Genomic DNA, 22,460 nt, shown 5'->3' with positions numbered 1-22,460 from the left:
AGGGTCGTGGTGGAGGCTCTCGACAAAGATTGGGTCTTTGCCGAGGGCCTCACTGTAGCTCTCAGCAAAGAATTTTTAAGAAAAAATCTGCACAATTTTTTTGCCAAGGCCGTGGGTGGAGGCCTTCGACAAAGACTTTTTCTTTGCTGAGGGCCCCTAGCCAGCCCTAGGCAAAGACACATCCAAGGGAACGACACTGTCACTGTTACTTTTCTTTGCCAAGGGCTATCTTGGCCCTCGGCAAAGGCTTTACCGAGTGTCCGATAAAGAGCCCTCGGCAAAGACCCTCTTTGTCGACTCAAAATTTCCCGAAAATTCTTTGCCGAGGGCCCTTTATCGAGCACTCGGCAAAGCCTATGGGCCTTTGCCAAGGGATTCAGGCCCTAGGCAAAAAGGCCGTGTCCAGTAGTACATGTCCGGTTGATGTCGAGCGTGGATGTAGTATTAGATAGTGTTTATAGGGGGTATTTAGTTCTCTTTTCATCAAAAAAAAATCTGGATTTTGGTCCATCATTTTGCATAATAGAACAAAATATCATGCAAATTAAGGGCCTGTTTGATAGAGCTCCTCTCCAGCTCCGCCTCTGGCTCCTCTAGAGGAGCCCTGCTAAACGTTTTTCTATCGTTTTTTAGTAAAAAGCAAAAGAGCCCGACCCCTTGTGAGGAGCCTTGCCAAACAAGTCCTAAATTTTTTGGAAAAATGATTGTCATTCTCTATTTCGCATTTTAGCCTCAAGAGGCTAAAAAAGCCCAAAAGAGCCTCCCATAGTGAGAGCAATAAATTCTTCATTATGGATGGAACTAAACATAACCCTGCAAATTTTAATATTTTGCATTTTTATCATTTCAAAATAATTGGTATTTTGTATGTTGCATTTCATGAAAACCTAAATAGGCCCTTAGTTTGGGAGCGGAACAAGGATGAAGTGGAGCGAATGCTCATCTTGAACGCGGCTGCCATCTCTTTCTTGAATAGTCTGATACCGTTTTGCAAAAAAAAAAAAGAATAGCCTGATGTCATTGGAGATGGTGCCAGTGATCACAAGATCACCGACGTACACACCGACCACCAGCTGCACATCACTGTTCTGCCTGATGTATATATAGTGTGCTTCAACGTATTCCTCCTAAAGCCGAGCGACACCAGTGTGTCATCCAGCTTTGCGTTCCAGGGCACTCGTGTAGCCCGTACAGCTTGAGCATCTTGTGCTCCTTCTTGGTGATGAAAAATAAACCGGCTGCTCCATGTACACCACGTATATAGCAGTTGATGTCGTGCCACTGTTACAGTAACTATTTTCCTAGGCAACCAAAATGGTTTTTGGAGTTTTTGTCTCTAAAGCAATGCCTGTGTAAATTAATATTTTAAGGGTGCTCCAATGTTCATCTCTAAAAATAGATTAAAACCCCAAAAAACTCAACGACAAGCCCGCCAAGCTATCCATAAGGCCCACCAAGCTCATCGATGCATTGCTGCCACCAGATCTAGGTGATGTCACTGCTCCTCACAGGATGCGAGCCCATGCACCCGTCTCAAGGCTAGCCGCTGCAGATCCGAGCCTCCGCCACCTTATCCAAGCCACAGCCACTAGTGCGAGACATGAGCGGTGAGTGTGGCCCTCCATCGGCGGGGCATGAGCAGCCCCTGCTGCCGCTGGGGCGCGAGTGGCCCCTACTGTTGGGGCGCACGTGGCCCTCTACTGCTAGGATCTATCGCTAGATGTCATGCCCTTGTTTCCTAGAGCCACCATCATGTTTCTTAGAAAAGAGGAGTGCCTTGGTGGGGAGAGCTAGTAGGGAGAGAGCAAGAGAGATCGAAGCGGTTGAGTCTGCATGGTGGAGGAGATAGAGGGCTAGTGTTTCTCTACTTATATACTATACAAATGGGATACCAGCCCAAGATGGCCTCACAAAGGATGGTAGTGAGCTTGACCACGTTAACAGAGGCAGGCCTTCTGAAAATAGCCACCATTTTCATAGCAAGACCTTTTACAATCCATTTTAAGAGATGATCATTTCTTTACCTCCTCTATAATAAAATATCTGCCTCCATAAATTGATTTTAAGAGACAACCAATTTGTGACTGCCTTCATAAAAAAACATTTGCCTCCCAAAATCCTAAGGTATTTTAAGCACTGATCGCCTAAATGGACGAGTAGCCCATTTAAACACCATGTAAAGGCTACACAGTGGTGTGCCATTTTTATTTCTTCATCCATTTAGGGCATTTAATTGGTCGTTGAACCTATTTAATGGATTGTTTAGACCAAATAATGGTTAAACGATAGGTGACCGACTGTTTAGCATTTAGGAAAATATTGATTTTAAGAGAAGGTGAGTTTTGTGAATGCCTCCGTTAATTGTTTGGCAGTGTCTCACAAAATCATTTATGTAGTAGTGTGTGCATATCACTTCACCATGAGGCGTGCCTTGTGCTTGGCCACCGTCCTATGCTCATCTCTCTTCACCTTGGGGAAACATTTTAGCCCGATCGCCCGGTGTCTAGGTGGGAGGTGCCAATGACTAGGTCTGGTTGTCCTTAATGGACTCCATCTTTCCACCATTTCCTTCCTCCAACTCAGGCTATGTTCTTCTTCAACAAATGAATTGGGCTCATCAGAGCCCACCATATGCAGCTCCAGTACAACCAGTGCCTGTGGAGAGAGAACCCAATCGATGATGCGGGTCCAAGGATTTTGTTAATTATCTAGAACTAAAGCAGGGCATTCTTGTCGTTGTTAGCATCTAGGTGGTCGATGTTTTTGCCTGGTGGTGAGGCAAAATTCACTACCTACGCTCCAAGCGATCCACTTGGCATCACTCCTCAAGTAGCATGTGGTGATGGTGCTGGTGTCAACTCATCTTTGGGCACCACAAATCTAGGCATCTCATTGTTTTCCTTGACCATCGGAGGTGCCTATTTAATAATGGAATACTCCACAATGAAAACATCACCATTCCCACCAATTGTGTTGTTGTCATTGATCGTGCCGTAGTCCCATTGGGCTTATTCATTGAATCCAACATCTCGTGTCACATGGACGCTCTTTGCAATAGGGTTGTAGGTGTGGTACGCCTTTGTTTTGTGCTCATAGTTCATGAAGATCATCTTGCATCCTTTGTCCTCTAGCTTCTTGAGGTGAGGCATCATATTCTGAACATAGATGATGCTGCAGAGTGTGCTAAAGTTTCCTATGCCAAGCCTCGGATGGAGTCATTTGGTCCACACTCTTTGTCGGGCACTTATTCAGCACATATACACTAGTACTCACCACCTCACCCCAAACCACCCAGGCAACCCTTTTGCCTTGAGCATGCCTCTCACCGCAGCCACCACCATGCCATTCCGACATTCCATGATGATTCTCTATTGTGGTCTGTGTGACATAGTGTGTTGGTGATGGACTATTTTTATCATGTGGAATACTTGGCGAACTCCATGGCGTGAATTTATAGCCATAGTTGACACAGAGTGCCCTTAACTTCCACCTGGACTCGCCTTTCGCTTGTGCTTGGATCTCCTTGATGGCAGTTGTTGTGCAATCCTTGGAAGGAATTATGACCACCCACATGTATCTGCTGAGGTCGTCCACCAACAGCAGGAAGTACTAGTTGCCCCTTAGAGTTGTTGGTGTGAAAGGACCTCATAGGTTGCCATGCACCAAGTCAAGGACCTCGTGTGTGTGGTACTCCACTTGTTCCAAGAATGAGGTGGTGCCTTTGCTTTCTAGCTTGACACGCCTAGCACACCAGCTCCACATGCTTGATCTCAAGAAAGCCCTAAACCAACTCCTCCTGAGCTAGCTTTCATAGTGCTACCATGTTCACATGATCGAGGCACACATGCCATCACCAAGCCTCTGCATCATCTCATGCCTCTAGGTAAAGTAGAGGTGCCATCTTGATGTTGAGTGTTGGGGGAGACCCTGCCTTTTCGCAACCCTCGCCTTGTCGTCTAAGTTTTCACTGGTTACCTTTAGAAAGTAGCTCTCATTGGTAAGGCAGTTCGAGTGCTTTTCGTTGATGCAAAGGCAAAAGCCCTTTTGAACTTGGTGGGCACAATCTGCTGCAGTGGTGTAGATGCATCTCATCGCCGCCAAGGTGAAAGGGCTTTCAGACTTGGTGGTTGCTGTCCGCCACAGAAGCGTGGACTCTTTTCGCTCATCATAATATTTTTGCTATGAGATTGTATTGTGCCATGCAGGTTGACTCTTTTCACCGATGACATGGAAAGGCAGAAGTGACTGATAGGATGCAAGTGCAATAGTTTCCTTGGTGCCCCCCAATGCTAGCTGTGAAGCGGGGGCCAGTGAGGAAGGCGCTTAACATGGGAGGCCAAAAAGCAAAATGGACCAGAGATGCCCTGATTATTTGAAATATGCCTTAGGATATGGGTAGTTGGAGGGGCATTTTTGTCTTTGTAAAAGATACAGATATGTATAAATAGAGGAGGATTGAAACCTTAATTTCTTTAGTTATTTAGAGATGTATAAATATATATTAAAAAATATTAATACTTATGATACATAATTAGTATCATTGGAAAGATCTTTGAGTCTAGTTTTTTAATAAATTTATTTAGAGATATAAATGTTGCACGTATTTTCTATAAATCTAGTCAAACTTGTGACATGAAAATCCAAAACGACAGTTATTTTGGGATGGAGGGAGTATGTATCGTTTCTATTCTATCTGCATAAGAGCATCTCGAGCACAGAGTACCTAAATGTCTTATTAGGTAGCCATCTATTTTTGTACTACCTATATTTTTTCTCCAACTCTAACAGTACTACCTAAAATATGGCTCCTAAATTTATTTTAGGACATTAAGGACCCACATGTCATCTTCTTCCTTGTTGCCATCGAAGAACTTGGCTATGGATAGCTTCCTGCGGGAAACGGAGTTGGCTAATGGGGGCGGGAGTAGGGTAGCAGGGAGATGGTCGGCGCTGGACAGGGAAGGGCGAAGCCACCGGGAAGGCCCGTAGTGCCCACGCCGTGAGGTCATCCGTGGCCACACTGAGGTACGCAACCACGGCGGGAGGACTGCCTACCGGCGTTTGAGGGCCGCTGCGGCCACGCGCGGGAGGGCCAACAAGCAGGAGGAGGAGCACGACCGGTGGGAGGAGGCGCGTGGGCGGCTGGTGTCAGGGCGAGATGCGCAGGCGCGGCGTCGCGTAGTTGCGACTTGCGAGTGCGTATGGGAGGAGAGGAATGATGAAAAAAGAATAGGTAGCTAGATTTTTGGTCCAACAGATCTAAATAGTGAGAGAAGAAATTTATTGGACTAATAAAATTAGATAGTCAAATAGATATAGCATGTTAAAGTAAGTTTTTTTAACTTCTACGTTAAATATAGAATATGTAGTGGAGGCTAAACATGTTCTTCGTTCTCTCCTCCGGGGCTGGGCCTGGAAGTGAATCATCATGGGCATCCAAGACCCAAGCTAGTCCGAGAGAGCTGAGAAAAAAATTTCCATAGAAGGCGGAATATTATGTTTACGTAAACTCCAGTGGGACACGGTACCCGCATTTTGTCTGCAAACGAGTTCAATCGTGCTGTACGCCCTGTACTAAGAACGGAACACATGGCCGCCGCCGGCGACGGCGGCGAGTCCCACTGCCGGGACGCGCTCCGCGAGGCCTTCGGTGACTCGTCGGGCAGCGACTCCGACACATCGGCCGGTGTTAGCCTCGGAGCGGGCCGCGGGCACTGGAGGTGGGAGCCGGTGGCTGGGGTCAGGGGCCTGTGGCTCTGCGCTGCCTTCCTCTCCGCCGACGAGCAGGCGCGCCTCCTCAGTGCGATCCAGCGAGGTGAGTCCTCGGTTGTCAGGACCTCCTGTAGCCTTCTTCATATTGTTGTGAGCAAAAAGGGGATATTCGATTCGATTATTAAAAACTGAACTTATATTAGAATCTAAAATTACAGATTCCCCAGTTTGTTAGTTGTTACAAAATACACGATGAAAACAACCAAGACCTTTCTAACTCAGGGGCCCTTCAATTTCCTCCAAAAAAGAAGAAAAAGAAAAAAAAAAGATACTTTTTGTTAGCTTCGTGTTCTGTTCAATTTGGTTTCAGTCATAAATGTTGAAAGGACATTACTTATTCGTTAATGGTCGATCCATCTCTCTTTGTGATGATTACAATCACCGGATCTGCTTTGTGCTTAGACAGCTGCGGCCTGCGGTGCTATTACTAATGTTAGCAATAGGTACTTTAATCCCCTTTTTTCCTCTTGACTGTGTATTAGTTCTTATTATAAAATTATCTAGCTATATGTAACTATGTTAAATTGTAATTTGAAATAAGTCTTTCGTTCTCCAACTAATACTATACTTGTCTCTGGATTGGTTAATTTTACATCTCCCAGTTGAGCAGTAGCAAACTTTCTAAGTACAAGTACCTATGCAGAAGAAACTCTGCTCTAGTATATTGCTCAACGACAGAAATAACCATGGTTCATGGCTCATTGCTAATCGTAAACCTGATGCCTTCTTTTTTGCAGAAGGATGGTTTGTTGATGCAAACAACCAAGTAAGTTTTCCCCCTCATCTTTTCATTATCTGCATAATGTTCGTCAGCAGCAGGATTTTCAATATTCTCAGTAGTGCCATAAAGACTGCCTGATTTGTGTATAAGGCTTCCTAAAGTAGTTCAAACTATACGAAGAATTTCCATCCTTGTCTATCGTTTCTACTGTATAAGTTCTTCTTGCTCCTATCTTCTTTTTAGGCAATGAGATTCGGCGATCTCCCTTCATGGGCTGTTGAACTTTCTGCACTTATCCGTGAAGCTATCTGTGTTGGTGACGCCAGTGTTGGTCTTGATGCAGAGGTGACAAACGAGGATGAAGATGCATGTCCTCTGCCATCTGATTTGTTGTGGCGGGAGCCATTTTTTGATCAGATGATTGCAAACAGATACAAGCCAGGTGAGGTGCGGAACTGTCTCATGTTCACAGGAAACGTATCATTCAGAAAAGAGGTGCATTCTTTTTGCGCTCTTAACATTATGCTTCTGCTGTTGAATCTAGGGTATCTGTGCTCATGTTGACCTGATGCGCTTTGATGATGGAATTGCAATAGTCTCTCTCGAGTCAGCTTGTGTGATGCACTTCAGTCAAGCAGAACCAACAAGGGGAAGTGCAGCCTCTGACATCCTGAAGCAAGGGGATGTTGAATCTACAAAGGTCCCCGTTTTGCTGAAACCAGGCTCCCTTGTTCTCATGTCCGGCGATGCAAGGTATCTCTGGAAGCATGAGATCAACCGCAAACCAGGCAGACAGCTATGGGATGGCAGGGAACTTGAGCAGCACAGAAGAACTTCTGTTACACTGAGAAAACTCCTGCCTTCTACAGACTAAAATGGTCATGACAGTGAACAATTTGTTAAACCTTTGTGGTTCCAAGCCACTTTTGCAGTTACAGAGCAGTCATTTTTTTTCGGTGAGGCATGTCATGGAAAACTGTAATATGCTGTTGCTAAAGACAGCCATCATTGGACAACAGGAGTATTGTGCATGCATCATTTAAGTTCTATTCTCCTTTTCGAACTTAAGCATGCTTACAGAGTTACAGTTGTGTTTCTGAACAATGTCACAGGAAGCCATCATGGTATGTAAATGCACCTCAAAGCAACATAAAAGTAATAGACAAGGCTTACGCTCCCTAACAAGGATTCCACATGACAACTGGCTTGTTGGGAGAGTGATCCATCACAACTCACATGGCAGAACTAGTCCAACTAATACTAGTCCTAAATTGAAAATAAACAAACACCAGCTGATCCTTTCGTTTCAGGAGAAAAATGAAGTTCACACGTCTTCCTTCCAGGTGCCAAACTAGGGGGAATGAGCACATCACTTGGTTGGTTCAGGTGAGAAATATCAAACTCTTGATGGATGAGCATCATGCTGCATGTGCCAAGCAGGGACAAGCACATGAAGATGTCCATATTAGAATAGCGACAATATTTGGGAGACCAAGCACAGGCAGGTACTGAGTTCTATCCTCAGCTTCAATGTGCCTAACAGGAAATCTGGGTGATGGAGGAAGGGCAATGGCATGAAAACCATGAATCTTTTAAAGCAGCATTGTATATAGTTCTATACTAGCAAGAACTAGCTTGTGTCCCCTCAAAAAGAAAAAGAACTAGCTTGTGTCACAGTCTCACAGATCCAACAACTTCATGTTAGCGCAAGAGTAACTTTCATTTCTTCCCACATGGCAATAGTAATAACAACAAAAATTCCAGTATCTTATGCCTTGGACCACAATCTTTTTTGACACTACAACATATGTAAGGGCCTGTTTGGATGGCTGGGGCTAGTATAAGGTTAACCAACTGGCTAACAACTAGTTAGAGGTTTGGGCAAAAGATTAGCTCACCTACAGTAGCCCACTGTTGGATGGATGGGCTAGGGGGTGGATTTTTGCTATCTTTAGCTAGCTAATAACAATTAGCTCTCGCTGTCTAAACAGGCCCTAAACATTGCTGATACAAGGACAGAAGAGCTTGTGGCAGCTTGCTGCTGGTACAAGAAAACACGCGGTACACAGAATTCTTTTTGGATGGCGAAGAGGAAGAGGAACCAAAACCATGGCTTCAGCCGTGGCAGTTCTTGATGCGGGAGCAGGCGCGGCGGTAGGGGTTGGCAAGGGCGCCGGGCCGGCAGTTGTAGTAGCTGGCGCCGCGGCGCGAGCACGGCACGCTGTCGCGCTGCTGGTGGTGCACCCGCCGCCGGACCAGCTCAGGATCGGCCGACATGGACATGGTGGAAGCCGCTGCCCCTTTACGCGCGCCAAGGCCACGCACCTCGTCGCTCGCCGGGCACATGCCCACGGGCCCGCGGCAACCGGCGGCGGCAGCGGGGTCAGCTGGGAGGAGCGGGAACGGGGGTCTCCCGCCACCGTCAGGGAAGGAGACGGCAGGGGGTTCAGCTTCAGCCGGGAGGAGCGTGAACGGAGGGACCTCCCCACCGCTGTCAGGCAAAGGGACGCCGGCAGCGGCGGCGAGGAGGAAGGCGATGACGACGAGGAGGGGCTTGGCCGCAGCCATGGCGGCGGGTGGATGTGGTGTTCGGCGAAATGCCGGTGGTGAACGGAACGGGGGTGGACGGACAAAGGCAGAGGCTAAGCGTGTTATGAAATTTTCCGAGCTTGTTTTGAGGGCAAAGGCTATTATGGGGCTGTTTGGTTGGTAACCCAAAAGGCCCTGGCAAAATTTGGCTATGTCAAAATTTGGCTATGCCAGAGTTGGAGCCATGCCAAAACAGGAATAATAAGTGTTTTGTTCATGGCCAAGCCGGAGTTTGGTTATGCTAAAATTTAAGAGCAAAAGTATGTGTCTGTCAATTGTTTCTTTTGGTTGAAATGTAGCTAGCTGGCAATAGTTTTGGTGAAGACTGTTTGTAAATCTGATGCATAGCTTAAGACACATCTTGATTTAGTTTAAAGAAATCCACTCTCAAAATCTTGAACCACATGCAGCCACTCACAGGCTGCCACATCAGCTGCCTATAATTGAAGATGGGCAATGCCAAATTTTCAGGGCAGGCTAAACCCTGATCACAGGCCAAATGGTGTCTAATTTTTACCGGCCGGCGAAATTTTGGTTAGGACCCTATGGCCTAAACTAAACATGCCCTAAGTCATCTCACGTGTCAGCTAGTATAACTACTACTAGTCTATTGTTGTTCATCTCAAAAGCATAATAAAATATAATGTTGTTGCTCATCTCAGAATGGAAGAAATTTTTGTATAATAAAATCTAGGTTGTGAACTTGCAATCCAAGCTTAACTCCCCAAAGCTGAACTGAATTTTTGCTATGAATGCCAAAAACAAGAGTCTTTTTTATAACTGTGAAAACAATTTTGTAAGCCAGAACGTGCTACGTTTTTCATTAAGACAGGGATGGGGAAAGGAAGAACTGGTAGTCCACTTAACTCAGCACAAGACACAGGGATGGGGAAAGGGAGAACTGGTCACTTAACTCAGCACATGGCTATAGCGTCTTTATAAATGGGTATTTGCAATTTTTTTCTTGAAGAATTACACATTGGGAACAAAAGAATTTCACAGAACAACAAACCTAAAATGCATTAAACTGTGAATACTGGAGCAGTTGAATTGTACATACCGTGTATATTTTCTAATACTCAAAAATCTGATGTCGTTAAGGAAGCTGAGATGCATGGGTGTGTTCTATGGTATTAGTCATGAACTCATGACCATGTGGACTACAGAAAAATTTCCTATGTGGAGTTCATTTTGTCAGTTTCTTGTACAACTATCAATCATCTTTATCGGTTTTGAACACATCATGAGTTTCTTGATTCTATTTGATGACCTGATCTCAACGCCGAATTGCCTGAATCATACGTTCACTGCGCCCACGGAACTGGCCATTTCCTCCAAGAGCTCCTGCTGCTCCAGTGTAGCACAAGACTGTAGATGTTTAAATGACAAATGAGATTTTTACAAGAGATGGACTCATGTTATTACATCATCTCTGATGTAATAGTTGCACGTTGCCACATTTGCATAGTTCTTTTTTTGTCAAGTAATGTACCTGAACAGCCGATTCGATGTCTCCTAAAAGGAAGCCGGTCAGTTCATAGTTCATCTTTAATCGATGGTCTGTCACTCTGTTATCCTGTTGTGAGCAATATTGGAGGCGATTTATAAAGCATAAGAAGAGCTCCTTTCCCAAAAGAACAAAGAAAGAAAAGACATGTTTCTAGGTGATAGGATGTCCTGCTACCTTGTAATTGTATGTCCTTATCTTCTCAGATCGAGCACCAGTACCAACCTTCAGTTGCACAGGTATTAGTAACACTGACCAGAGAGGATGGCAAAATTTTTCATAAGGGCCAACTCTATTTCCTATTTCCTACACAAACTGAAGACACTAGCTTTTGCTGTCTTCTCATGGTTTAGATTTTTGTGAATTCCAACTGGATATTATACAGTTCTCATAAATGTCTACTACACTGCTGCTCTGTATCCAATTTGAGCATTTATCATATATAAGACAGTTTGTTGCTTTCAGTTGGACACAAAGTTATGACCTTTGGAAGATACGATCCTTAAAAGGAAGAATTGACAACATACCTGCATTTTCCTCTGGTTTCTTATTGACTCTTGTTGCTCCCTTAATTTTATCTCGTAACTGTAAAGTTTACGGTATATATATGTATATAAGGAATGAAAAAAGATTACATAAGGATGACCATGTATTATACTGAGTACAAATAATTTGGGAACAATAGATCACTCTACTTTGCATTAAGAGATTTCTAAAACCAGAATTTACACTGTAATTATGGTCCTATCATCAAAGAGCATGTTTAGAAACAAAATAATTGAGGTGATAAAAAAATATAGAGAAACATAATTCATAGTTTGGAAAGCTATACATAGCTATAACAACTTACAGTTTTGCTCTCAACAATTGAAATGCCCGCTCTTTGTTCTGTAGCTGTGATCTCTCTTCAGTACAGAATATCCTTATTCCTGTAGGCTTGTGAATAAGATCAACAGCCGTCTCCACCTTGTTAACATTCTGCCCTGCATTGATTGAAATGTTAGAAGATGCTCAATTATAAGGGAGAAGCACGGAAAACCAAGTATTCTACTACACGTAACACAATATGCAAGTGATATTACCTCCAGCTCCACCAGATCGTGCTGTTTTAAGCTCAATATCTTTTGGATCAATAACCACATCAACTTCATCAGCCTACTATGCCATTGAAACATTATTAGGTGTTTCAGAAGAAGAGGGGATTCATGTCATAAAACTTCACACAAATATCAAAATGGCCCACCTCTGGCATAATAGCTACAGTTGCTGTTGACGTATGAACACGACCCATAGTCTCTGTCAGGGGAACACGCTGAACACGGTGTACACCTGACTCAAACTTCAATTTACTATAGACTTGTTTCCCCTTCACCTCCATCACATATGTCTTGTATCCACCCATGTCTGCCTGAAAGAGTCAGCTTGTGAGCAGTGTTTTTCTTAAATCTTAATCAATAGTCAGGTTAAGGTTGCAAGTACATACTTCTGAGCAAGAAACTGGCTTAAACTTCCAATTGTTGCGCTCACAGTATTTCTGATACATGCGTACCTACAGAAATCCATTGGCATATTTAGTTCTGGATTACGTGAGTAAAATTGCAGATATGATGCAGTAGTGTACTAGTGTATCAGAAGTATAACTGCTATAACAACAGAAAAATAAACTAAGAAGAGCTTATATTCCAAAATAAACATATAAACATTCTAGATTATTGTCCATATAAACATCAAGGTCCGTGTGTCAAACTTTAGTACTCTATTATTTGAACAAAATGAAAAACAACTGTATCAAATTTGCTAAATTGCACTCAGTTGGAATAAAATCATCATCTACCTACAAGGTCACCAGCCCAAATTCCAGCTTCGTCACCACCAGCACCTGCTCTTACTGCAGAAGTGAAGAATACAGTTCTCAGTTTCAAAACAAGAAGGAAAAAGAAACTTTTTTCTGAAGCGAGAAGAAATGGAGAGATGGAATGTGTAACTGAGAAATGGAGAGAGGTACCTTCAAGTAAGATGTTGCGTGAATCTAGAGGATCACTGGGAAGCAGTAGTAACTAACATGAGGAAATAAGAGTGGATGAGAGGCACATCAAAATTTCTAATGCATGCTTTCTCCAACGAAATACAGAAATTGGCATTGTAGAATGCATAAAGTTAAACATAATGCCCAGAATTTATGTAGCTATTGTGCAGAGTGCTATGTCCTATTCACCTTCAATTTTTCTTCAAGCTCTGCAAGCTGGTTAGATAGAGCCTCCAGCTCAGAAGTTATCATCTCTGACATATCAGGGTCATCTTCGTTCTCTTTTTCCAGAGCTATGATGTTGCAAAGTTAAAAAAGCTATAGTGAGTCTATTATTTTCTCACAGGCACCAGAAATACTGAAGCATACCAACCTTTTGTCTCTTCAAGCTGCCTCTCACAATCCTTGAATTGCCTGTATGTGGTCACGACCTAAATATTGTTGTCAGAAAAAATAAAGATGATGTAATAATTAATAAAATTAGCAGCTCAAATTCTGGTATAATTGAGTTGATAGTACACACCAACATTAAATACCATAGTGAGTAAGCCAAATACCTGATCCAGTTCAGAAACAGACTGCGCGAGTTTTTGGTATTCGCTTGGATCTGAGACAATGTCCGGATCTGCCAACCTAACCTGAAGTATACACTCAAGCATTAGACTGATGAATGTTTGGATGAGATCAAAATTGAAAGCTTTCCATATCATTGTGGCAGCATTGTAGTTTAATTGCGTATATATAGTTACTTTTTAGTTTACGTGACATAAATGAGAAGTTCAGAATTGATTTAGTACAGCATTGAAGCCAGACCTAACTTACTTCTAAAATTAAGTTTCCACTCAAGCAACTTCAGAGCAATAACAATGGCGATATAACCTGATTGGTAAGCCCAACAATATAGAAGAAAAAAAGGAACAAAAGGTGAACACAGAACAGGTAACCATACCGACATTTCTTTCCAGGCCTTCTCCGCAGAATCCAGCTTGGCAATCAGATAGGGCTCCTAGACAGAGCATACAAAATGAACAATCATAAGGCTATGATATGAACAATGGACTTGTTCCGTGTGCGAAAGTTAGGATTCTCAGCTATAAGCTACCAAAGCACACAATGTTCAGTTCAGCCTCAGCGTGGACAAAATTTCAGTGTAAGTGACAACAAGCCATTTCATAAATTAATTGGACCCCCAAACGAGAAATGGCTCAGAACCAATATATCAGGTGACAGCAACAGCAAGAGCGCTCTATTTCTCCAAGAAATGGCCGGTAAAAAAAAATCCGGAAATGGAGATGATCTCGGAAAAGGAAGTTTTTTTTTCCTTACCGCCATGCAGACCACGGACGAGGACGGCCGCCTGCGGCGCCTGCCGTGAAAGAGAGGAAGGCCGGAGAGAGGCGTGCCCCGAGGGCCGGGGACGGCGCGTGGAGGCGCCCTGAAGAGACCGGCGAGGAAGGCCTCCATCTCTGTTCAGGCGGTGAAACGGGCGCGGAGCACGAGTGAGGTGGGGATGAGAAGCACCAGGCACCAGCTGCTGAGCGCCGAGGGGTGTGCGCCGGGCGGGGTAGAGCCGAGGAGGGGGGGGCGCCGGAGCTGGAGAGGGGCTGCCGGGCGGGGTCGCGCCGGGGAGGGCGGTCGGGAAGGAGGCACTGTGCACAGGGGACGGGAGGCTGGGAAGAAGATAAGGTAGCTGAAAAGAAAAGAGAAGGAAAAAACTAACAAGATGACACATGGGGCCGACTGAGGGCAAGTGGGCCCATAGATGATTGTTAGTCTATGGGCCTATAGAAAACTAAAAATACTCTTCATTTTTTACAATGTTTTGTGAGGCTCAGTCAGGGTACACAAGCACAAACAATGTTCAGATGAAACCTTGAGCTGAGCAACAACTCAGAACTCGTGGATGAACGCATCTTGCATGGACCAAAAAAACTCATTCTACACAATTACGTCCCAGTGGCGAAATACATTTGTATCGAATATTACAAATCACAATGTGGCTCTGGCACCAGTTATAGTTATAGTACAACATTGAATCTACAACAGATTGTTCAAAAACTGTACACTCCTGCACTCTACTGATTCTGAGGCTTTCGTGGTGTAGGTGACCTTCCCTCCATCGTCTGCAAGCGTTGCTTCAGATGGAACACTTCAACCTGGCAGAGCAATGTCAGCTTGCCAAGTCAGGTCAGTGAATTCAACTATAAAGCAGAGCACAAACTTGATAAGATATGAAAAGGGAAGAAAAAAATAGGCAATGGCACTCTAGCTCGGTAGGTTTTACTTTTACCTGAAGCTGAAATGCCCTTGCGCGTTCTCCTGCAAGAACTCCGCGAGTCGAGTGCAATTCCTGATCACGGATGAAACCAAGCAAGGCATCAGTATGGCAACATCACAGAGAGTACCAGCTGAAAATGGAGCATAGCTAGGTAAGGTAATTCTCTTGCCTTCTGGGTCTCGTCCATGACGGCCTTTAGGAAGGCCACTTCGCGCTCCAGCCGCACGTTGTCGGCATGGACGGTGTTGGAGAGGTTGTTGGACTCCTCCTGTGCCAGTTCTAGCCCGGTTGCCTTCTCCTTCAGCGCCTCGACCTCCCTGTCCTTCTCGGCCAACCTCTTCTCCAGCTCATCCTTGCTGTCGATGACCAGGGAGAGGTTCTTCTCCGCTTCGTCCTTGCTCGCGAGCGCGGCTGAGAGTTGCTCTTCCAGCGCCATGTTCCTCCTGATCAGCGTGGTTATCCTCGTGTCCTGATGGTTGTTGTTGATGTCTGACGAGCTCCTGCCCAGCCTCCTCGCTTTAGCATCAACAGCATCTGGGGACTGGCGTGTGTCGTTGCGTGGTTTTTGGTTTGCGATTGTGGGTAGTTCAGAGCAGTCGTCGGCGTCCTTGTACTTGTCGTCGTCGATTGGTTTCTGCAGTTTTTGGGCCAGGCTGCAGTCCTCTTCCTGACGAAACTGCCTGCGGAGCGATGAGCTCCCGAGATTTGAATTCTGTAGCAGTGAATCGGGGAGGGATTTTCTCCCAGAAGAGTTTTCCGCTGTGGTTGCAAGACTGCTCCTCGCTGCGGAGCTAGTAGAATACAGAGGAGCGCAGTTGTTGAGATGGTCAGCAAGTTCCCTTGAGCTTGGAGGAGAGTCGTCATACAGTAAGGGTTCCACCTCAGGTGCGGATCGCCAACTGAAACAGTGCTCGTTTTGCAGCACCACTAGTACTTCAACCTTCAAAAACACAAAGTAATGTCAACTTAGTGAAATTGTCATAGAAATGTTATTGGTGTTTCTATTACAAAAAATGCAAACACAAAATAATTAATCCTGAAATAATGTCACAAAAATGAAGCTTCGGTTTTGTAATGAAGTTCAGTTCCTTCACCTTATCAGATGGTTCCTTTTTGTTCCCTCCAAAAGCAACAAGCACAATCTTGTCCCTGTAGTATAATGGAACCATGCTGAAACCCTGCAAAAGTTTTGGGTCAATTGTGCAGCAACTAGAGAAATGGCACACGAATAAACATGGATCTCATGGATTATTCCTACGAAGACTCTTTTTTTAGCTATAATGGGAAGCGTATTAAAGTTATGGTAATTCAAATTTCCAATATTGGAGTATAATTCCCATGGAAAACTATTACAAAGATAGATGTTCGAAAAGTAATTTCAAGCTTTATATCTATGCAATATATATTACATATTTGGAGGAATCTTATAATATGCACTATGCAGTGCTTGAGATTTTCAGGATGGCATCAATCTTAAATATAAGAAACTGTATCCACTTCCCAACATTGCTTGAAAGGTGAATTCCTTGTGAGTTGCTAGCCACTTAATATGAAAGGTGAAGTCAAGCAAGAATTATACTTACTTTCTTTGTAGTGATTGAGGAACTAGGAGGCACTACACAAACAGACCATTTGGATTCGAGAACATCAAAAACCCATGTTTCAGGATGCCCTGAGATAAAGATTTTTTGTTAGATATTGCCCATGCATAGTAGCAAAATTATAAATTCTTACAAGGAAACATGCATACTATTGATAGATGGAACTGAGTCAATAATCTGCCATGATATAGAAACAATGTGAAACCCAACTTACGTTTTTTCTTGCTTCCACCCCCTGCAATATACCATTTAGTCCCACAAAGAGCCCCGCAGCATCCTGCTCGAGGTGATGGATGATGACCATGGGTTTTGACCCTTGACCATACCATCTAATAATATAAGGACATCAAACTTTCAGCAAGCTGTTAACAAGCAAAACCAATAAAGTAACACAACAGTACTTACTGTTTCAAAGTCTAGAGCATGAATATCATTCAGGGTCTTGGACTTCGACTGACCTCCAAAAATCAATAGAATTCTATCATCATAAAGGGCAGCTACATGATTTGATCTTGGAGAAGGTCCAGCACCCCTAAAACAATGAATTCTGAGTTAATAAAAGAAGTATGCATAGTTAAGTAAGATAACGATTCTATCCTTGAGGGGTTTTAGTGCAAGGAACTAGGGATGCTCAAATGCATTTGATAGGTAGATAGCTATGCTTTTTTTGTATTTTAAAGCACAGTGCAAAAGCGAAGAGGAAACGAATTAGCTGCCCTGCTTTCTTTACATTCCTTAGTAATGAAATCACACTGTTGTTGAGTTCTACTGTAAACTACAATAACTTACTTATAATTCAGAGGAAGCCAAGTTAATGACTTCAGATCAAACATATGAAGGTCATGTAGTTTCTTCCCTTTGGCATCCTCACCTCCGAAGAGAATTAAAACAGGACCTGCTCTAATAACCGTATGGCCGCTTCGAGACACCTGAGATTAAAAATCAGGGTACAGTCTCCATCATTTACAAAAGTATTTTAAGAGGCATTCAGATCAACAGTCAAATATTTACCGGAATGTCACCCTTCGCTTCCATATGTGACCAGAGTTCACTCTCTGTATTGAAGGTCCATACTGCAGTAAAACAAATGATGAATTCCTAATTGTTTCTGTTGGAAGTTTCGCAGAGAATCAGATAAACAACACATACTGATGCACTTCAGAAAATTAAATAGCAGAGGCAAACCTGATATCTTGTCAGAAGGTTGATCACTTTTCCCTCCCACAAGAATAACATTCTTTCCCCATGGAACCTAAATATCAAAGAAAAATAGGCTTGATCAATGCTAGGTAAGATGTTCTAAAACGTGAATATAGATAGCTAGAATCAGAGAACTTTGTTCCTTCTCCCTTGTATTTAAACTTGTATCACCTCAGCAAGGAGGCTATGAGTCTAGTACCCTAGCCCATTAGTGTTTCACCTTGGTATCCTAGCTGTTTAAACAGGTTCAGGTGAGCTTATAAACCATCATGTTCCAAACATGGCACCTCTGGGTTAAAGATAAAACTCACGAAACTAGCACCAAAGCCTAAGAGAGTATTACGCCGCTATGCATAACTGGGCCACATTCGAATTTTGGATGCAGTGTTCGAGGAAGTTGAAAAGTGGGGATCTATTTTTATCTTTCTGATGATTACATAATTACATACAAGAATACTGCTGAGAAACAAATATGAAGAACTAACTAGTTAGAATGGGCACCAAGAACTATACCAGACAATGACCTTTGCATGGTCTCAACTTCAGAGAACGTCCATTTGATGATGGTCGAACTTTAGGAGCAACAGAATCCCAGGTAAGCTTGTCTAAACTCAATATCTGAAGGATACATAGTAGATGAGATCAAGAAGTCATCTCTTTACTAGAATAGCATTCACCCATTACCTTAGTATCATCTAGCAAACATTGACCAGAATCGCCACCAAATACTACCATTTTGCTCCCTACCATGGCTGCTGCATGCTGTTTACACCCGAACCCGAAGAATAAGATACAAATACTTCAGAATACTGATGAGAAGGAAAGCACTTGGATTTATATTTGTTACAAACAGAAAGAAATTTCAATATGGCCACTTACATCAAAACGAGGAACTGGTTTGTCGCCCTCTGTTGACAGCACTGCCCAGTTCTCTGAGCTCTCAAAAGCACGACCATTGATATCAAAAGTATCGGATGAGCAGCGCCAAGAATGGTCATCGGGACGACCACTCACTGAGGTAGTCAATGGATCCTCTCCCTGCACAAATCCCATGAGCCAATAAACTTAAAACTCATCGATACAACAGAATAAGATAACAAATGTGAAACAACTGAACCAGAAGGCACACATTGGGGTGACTGAAACGCTTGGTGGTCCGAGAGGGGCTTCGAGAGGCATGGAAATGATCATGTAGATGACCCTTCAACCTGCAGAAGTCATGTGACAATGAATAGATGAGACTATGAGAGGAAACAGAGCAAATGCAGAGAAAGAGGCACTGACAAGCTTATGGTTATAACTTGAATCTAAACAGTAAAGATCAAGCTCACTACAGTAACCAAATTTCATCACCGAGTCATTTATACTATATAGACACAAGACTCATTTCTAGGTTTACATAAAGAATCAAAAGTAGGTTAAAAAATCTCCAGAAATTTACATAAAGGCGCCAACTTTTTCTGGCATATGAACTCCTAAACCTTGTACCAACCAAAAAAAATTCTTGCCTTTTATCATAAAAAATTAAAGTAAATATCTTTGCACATAGCGTACCAACCAAAAAAAAATTAAGACAATATCTACCAATGTTCAGTATACTACTTACTAGTTAGAAAAAAAACACAAAACAGATACGAGCCAAACAAGGAAGAACTCTGCAAAAAAATGGGCTAGGAACTGAAATCATTTAGTAGGTTGAAAAAATCTCCAGAAATTTGCAAACAAGTCCAACATTTTTAACAGCACCTCTGTTCTGAGGCATTTGGGACTCACTGAAATAAGACTTATCAACTAGAACTAGAAGACGCCAATGAACCTTTTTCCCCTTTTTTATGACATGAAAAAGCGCCAACATTTCTTCTCGCACATGAACTCCTAAACCTTGTACCAACCAAAAAAATAAAGAAAAACAATATCTGCCAATGTTCAGTACTGCTAGTCACTAGGGGAAAAAACACAAAATAGATACAAGCCAAACAACGAAGAACTGCAGAAATCTATGGGATAGGAACTGAAATCTCACCTCCCCAACTTCATCCGTCGCCGAGAGAAACCAAACATCTTGGGCATTGCGGCGTCGCCTCGAGCTCCTAATCACCCAACGGAGAGACTGATATCTGAACCTGAACCCTACAGCTGCAATCTCCTGTGACTCACCTGCAAACACGGAGACGCCAAGAAATTAATAAACTCGAAAAAGAAGAAGCCGGGTCAGTGGAGCGGTTGGGATTTGTCCCGAGAAACCATGTCGAGTCGAAAAAAAAATAAGCGGAGAAAAGGACAAACTATTCCTTTTAAAAAAAAAGGTCGATGCCTTTGGGACTTGAGCAAGAACAGGAAGGCATCAAAACAGTCGCAGATACTGAGGGGAAAAGCAAATGGGACACGGATTTCGGGCCTGGGAACAACCAGAGCAACAACGAAAACAAATCAAGAAACATGTGTAGCCTTGCCAGGATTGGAGAGGGGGGGAAGCCCAACAAGCAGTTCCTTTTATTTTGTTTCTGCCTCTCTTTTTTCTTGGAAAACAACAGTTTTTTTTTTTGACAAATATCAAGAAGTTCCATTGGCATTGCCAAGAATGACAAGCACATCAAAGTAAGCACAAAAAAAAAATCATCAAGTGAATCGAGCACAGAGCCGGCCTACCCACTTGTTGGATCGGAGCAAGAAGGAAGATGAGCAGGAAGAACAGGAGCAGCTCCAGCCTCCGGCGTGAATGTGATGTGCGCTGAGTGAGAGTGTGAGAGCTCGAGGACGAGGAGTGTGAGCGGCGCAGGAGCCTGTAGCTGAGGAGGAGCGTGGGTCGTCCAGTGACATTGACTTCTCCCAGACTAGAGTGTGGTGTGAGTCTGCGGGGCCTTGCTGCAGGCGGCGTGAAAAGTTTTTGCAGGTGTTGTTTTTGTGTGATAGTGAGGCAGGCAGGCAGCTGCAACAGGCAAACAGCCATGGCCAAAGGGCCAAATGTGATTCACTTTACTGTTGGCCATTGGCCTCTCTCTCATGTTAATGCGTGCATTATCTCAGATGGATCTCTTTTTTTTTCCCTGATATTTTTGAAAGTGTTTCTTTTTCCCTGATAGTGATACTGTGTTTAGGACAGTGTCCTCGAGGAGAGGAGGGCCTTGTTTAGTTCACTCCAAAATCCAAAAAGTTTTCAAGATTCTCTATCACATCAAATCTTGCGATACATGCATAAAACATTAAATATAGACGAAAACAAAAACTAATCACACAGTTTTACTGTAAATCACGAGATAAATCTTTTGAGCCTTGTTCGTCTATAATTAGATAATATTTGTCAAATAAAAACAAAAATATTAAATCCGAAATTTTTTGGAACTAAACAAAGCCCAGATTAGAAAAGGTGCTGAGCAAATCTATGTCCAGACTCGAGATGGCAGATGGGCATCTGTCTGTCTGCCGTTCCAAGGCGCCATTATGGCTCCCCTTGAAACACGCGCATGTGGAGCTGCCTGCACTGATTTCATTCATTTCATTACTATCGCGTTTGACACAGCTAGTACAGGTATATTAGAGCAAGTATTATAGTGGGCTGTAAGCTGGCTAAATGCTGAGGTGGAGGAGAGAAGAGAGGAGAAGCGGGCTGTAAGCTTACAGCCAGCTTAGCCACAGGAACCAAAGAACTTTATGAGAGAGACAAGTGGACCATGTATTAATAGTAAATAGCTAACTATTGTATGGGTGGACTAGAAAAAAGCTGTAAAAAATCTTACAGCCAGCAAGTGGGCTCTTTTATTAAACTTGCTCTTAGCACTTCAGCAGCAGCAGCCGCTGTGGTCAGTCTGAGACATGGGAAAGCCTGCCTCCGTCACAGCGTTGAGGCTGACATTATGGGCCCACCAAGTGTAGAAAAGTCCAGTGATAAAAGACTGTGAGGTTACCTGCCGAATTTAGTAATATTTTTTCTCATACTTCAAGATTAATAAAAGGCAAAACACAACGCAGATGCCTTGGCTAAACAAGCCCAAAGCACCACTACTACCACTCAAGATTTCCATTGTACTAGATCCCAATATGGATCTATATGTTCACTGCTTCAAGCTTTACTCAACGTAAACCTCAACAATGTAACTATCTTAACAGCTACTTGTTGTGGTTAATAAATTTAAGATTGATCGTTGTCAAAAAAAATATCAGCTTATCAGCAAACAGATACTTCAGCCCCGTAGTATATGTCTGGTATCTCATCTTTTTATTTTATTTTTATTTTATCTTTCCTTTGCTTTCAAATAAATCTATTTTTACTCTCTGGATTACTGTAAGTCAAAATATTTTAAGTTTAACTAATTTTATATTACCTTTATAGTGAAAAGCAACAATATCGTGGCACTAAATAAATAGATCGGAAATATATTTCATGATACTACCTTTTTTGCATGTAAATTTAACTGGCCGACATTGGAATAACTATTTTTCTTCTTTCTGTTTAAAATTTATATTAAGTTCTATGAAGTCTTTCTATACTTTTGTCACTATTTTTTTGTTAGATACATGTCGATTAATACAAATCAAGATCTTGCTAAAAGACATGTGAAGGAGAATTTATCAATGTACCTTATATTTAGGATGGAGGGACGAGGGAGTATGTCACAAAACTATTTATTGGTACATGAGTTTAGAAAATAATAACATGTATCTCCATGTCGCACAAGACTACTTTTTGTGATACACTCCCTCCATCCATATAAGACACGTTATATTTAGGCCTTGTTTAGTTCCCACCAAAAACAAAAAAACTTTTC

General features: G+C 42.9%; 3 protein-coding genes across 5 annotated transcripts; 1 reads left to right on the top strand and 2 right to left on the bottom strand.

Annotated features, from left to right (window-relative positions):
* LOC8070179 (alkylated DNA repair protein alkB homolog 8) lies at positions 5,512-8,290 on the top strand. Of its 2 annotated transcripts, none has more exons than XM_021461171.1 (4): positions 5,512-5,815; positions 6,510-6,538; positions 6,737-6,935; positions 7,038-7,206. In XM_021461171.1, the coding sequence occupies exons 1-4, from the start codon at positions 5,590-5,592 to the stop codon at positions 7,055-7,057; spliced, it is 474 nt and encodes a 157-aa protein (XP_021316846.1). In that variant the 5' UTR covers positions 5,512-5,589; the 3' UTR covers positions 7,058-7,206. The 2 variants fall into 2 exon arrangements, with proteins under 2 accessions (XP_021316846.1, XP_002451217.1); XM_002451172.2 differs by having other exon boundaries at positions 5,515-5,815; positions 6,737-6,940; positions 7,038-8,290.
* On the bottom strand, positions 10,011-14,298 carry LOC8070177 (peptide chain release factor APG3, chloroplastic). Of its 2 annotated transcripts, none has more exons than XR_002453245.1 (15): positions 13,942-14,298; positions 13,565-13,621; positions 13,173-13,253; positions 12,989-13,046; positions 12,805-12,908; positions 12,595-12,646; positions 12,428-12,477; positions 12,073-12,138; positions 11,833-11,997; positions 11,672-11,744; positions 11,440-11,572; positions 11,117-11,174; positions 10,767-10,840; positions 10,575-10,658; positions 10,011-10,450 (listed from the first exon to the last, which is right to left on the bottom strand). XR_002453245.1 is itself a non-coding variant. In XM_002449888.2 (15 exons), the coding sequence occupies exons 1-15, from the start codon at positions 14,077-14,079 to the stop codon at positions 10,379-10,381; spliced, it is 1,239 nt and encodes a 412-aa protein (XP_002449933.1). In that variant the 5' UTR covers positions 14,080-14,295; the 3' UTR covers positions 10,011-10,378. The 2 variants fall into 2 exon arrangements, 1 of the variants encoding a protein (XP_002449933.1); XM_002449888.2 differs by having other exon boundaries at positions 10,767-10,814; positions 13,942-14,295.
* Positions 14,476-20,579, bottom strand: LOC8070176 (acyl-CoA-binding domain-containing protein 5). Its single transcript, XM_021461170.1, has 16 exons — positions 20,348-20,579; positions 19,718-19,851; positions 18,824-18,902; positions 18,574-18,732; positions 18,379-18,456; positions 18,208-18,312; positions 17,680-17,746; positions 17,506-17,567; positions 17,284-17,423; positions 16,900-17,026; positions 16,709-16,823; positions 16,477-16,565; positions 15,988-16,071; positions 15,063-15,833; positions 14,906-14,965; positions 14,476-14,771 (listed from the first exon to the last, which is right to left on the bottom strand). Exons 2-16 carry the CDS (start codon positions 19,762-19,764, stop codon positions 14,691-14,693), a joined length of 2,064 nt encoding a protein of 687 aa, XP_021316845.1. The 5' UTR covers positions 19,765-19,851; positions 20,348-20,579; the 3' UTR covers positions 14,476-14,690.

Source organism: Sorghum bicolor, chromosome 5, assembly GCF_000003195.3.
Source record: "Sorghum bicolor cultivar BTx623 chromosome 5, Sorghum_bicolor_NCBIv3, whole genome shotgun sequence".
In the NCBI taxonomy this organism is placed as follows: domain Eukaryota; kingdom Viridiplantae; phylum Streptophyta; class Magnoliopsida; order Poales; family Poaceae; genus Sorghum; species Sorghum bicolor.
The sequence above is the reverse complement of the archived record's forward strand: the minus strand, read 5'-3'. Positions and strand labels throughout refer to the sequence as shown.

Excerpts from the sequence above, each read along its gene's own strand:
- LOC8070176 (XM_021461170.1), bottom strand. The coding sequence starts at position 19,764 with ATGCCCAAGATGTTTGGTTTCTCTCGGCGACGGATGAAGTTGGGGAG. Across the intron at positions 16,566-16,708 it reads GGGTGGAAGCAAGAAAAAAC|GGCATCCTGAAACATGGGTT; the intron begins GTAAGTTGGGTT and ends TCTTTATCTCAG. Across the intron at positions 14,772-14,905 it reads CAAGGGCATTTCAGCTTCAG|GTTGAAGTGTTCCATCTGAA; the intron begins GTAAAAGTAAAA and ends TTGCTCTGCCAG.
- LOC8070179 (XM_002451172.2), top strand. The coding sequence starts at position 5,590 with ATGGCCGCCGCCGGCGACGGCGGCGAGTCCCACTGCCGGGACGCGCTC. Across the intron at positions 5,816-6,509 it reads CCTCAGTGCGATCCAGCGAG|AAGGATGGTTTGTTGATGCA; the intron begins GTGAGTCCTCGG and ends TCTTTTTTGCAG. Across the intron at positions 6,941-7,037 it reads ACAGATACAAGCCAGGTGAG|GGTATCTGTGCTCATGTTGA; the intron begins GTGCGGAACTGT and ends TGTTGAATCTAG.
- LOC8070177 (XM_002449888.2), bottom strand. The coding sequence starts at position 14,079 with ATGGAGGCCTTCCTCGCCGGTCTCTTCAGGGCGCCTCCACGCGCCGTC. Across the intron at positions 11,998-12,072 it reads AGCCAGTTTCTTGCTCAGAA|GCAGACATGGGTGGATACAA; the intron begins GTATGTACTTGC and ends TGACTCTTTCAG. Across the intron at positions 10,815-11,116 it reads GAAACCAGAGGAAAATGCAG|GTTGGTACTGGTGCTCGATC; the intron begins GTATGTTGTCAA and ends GTGCAACTGAAG.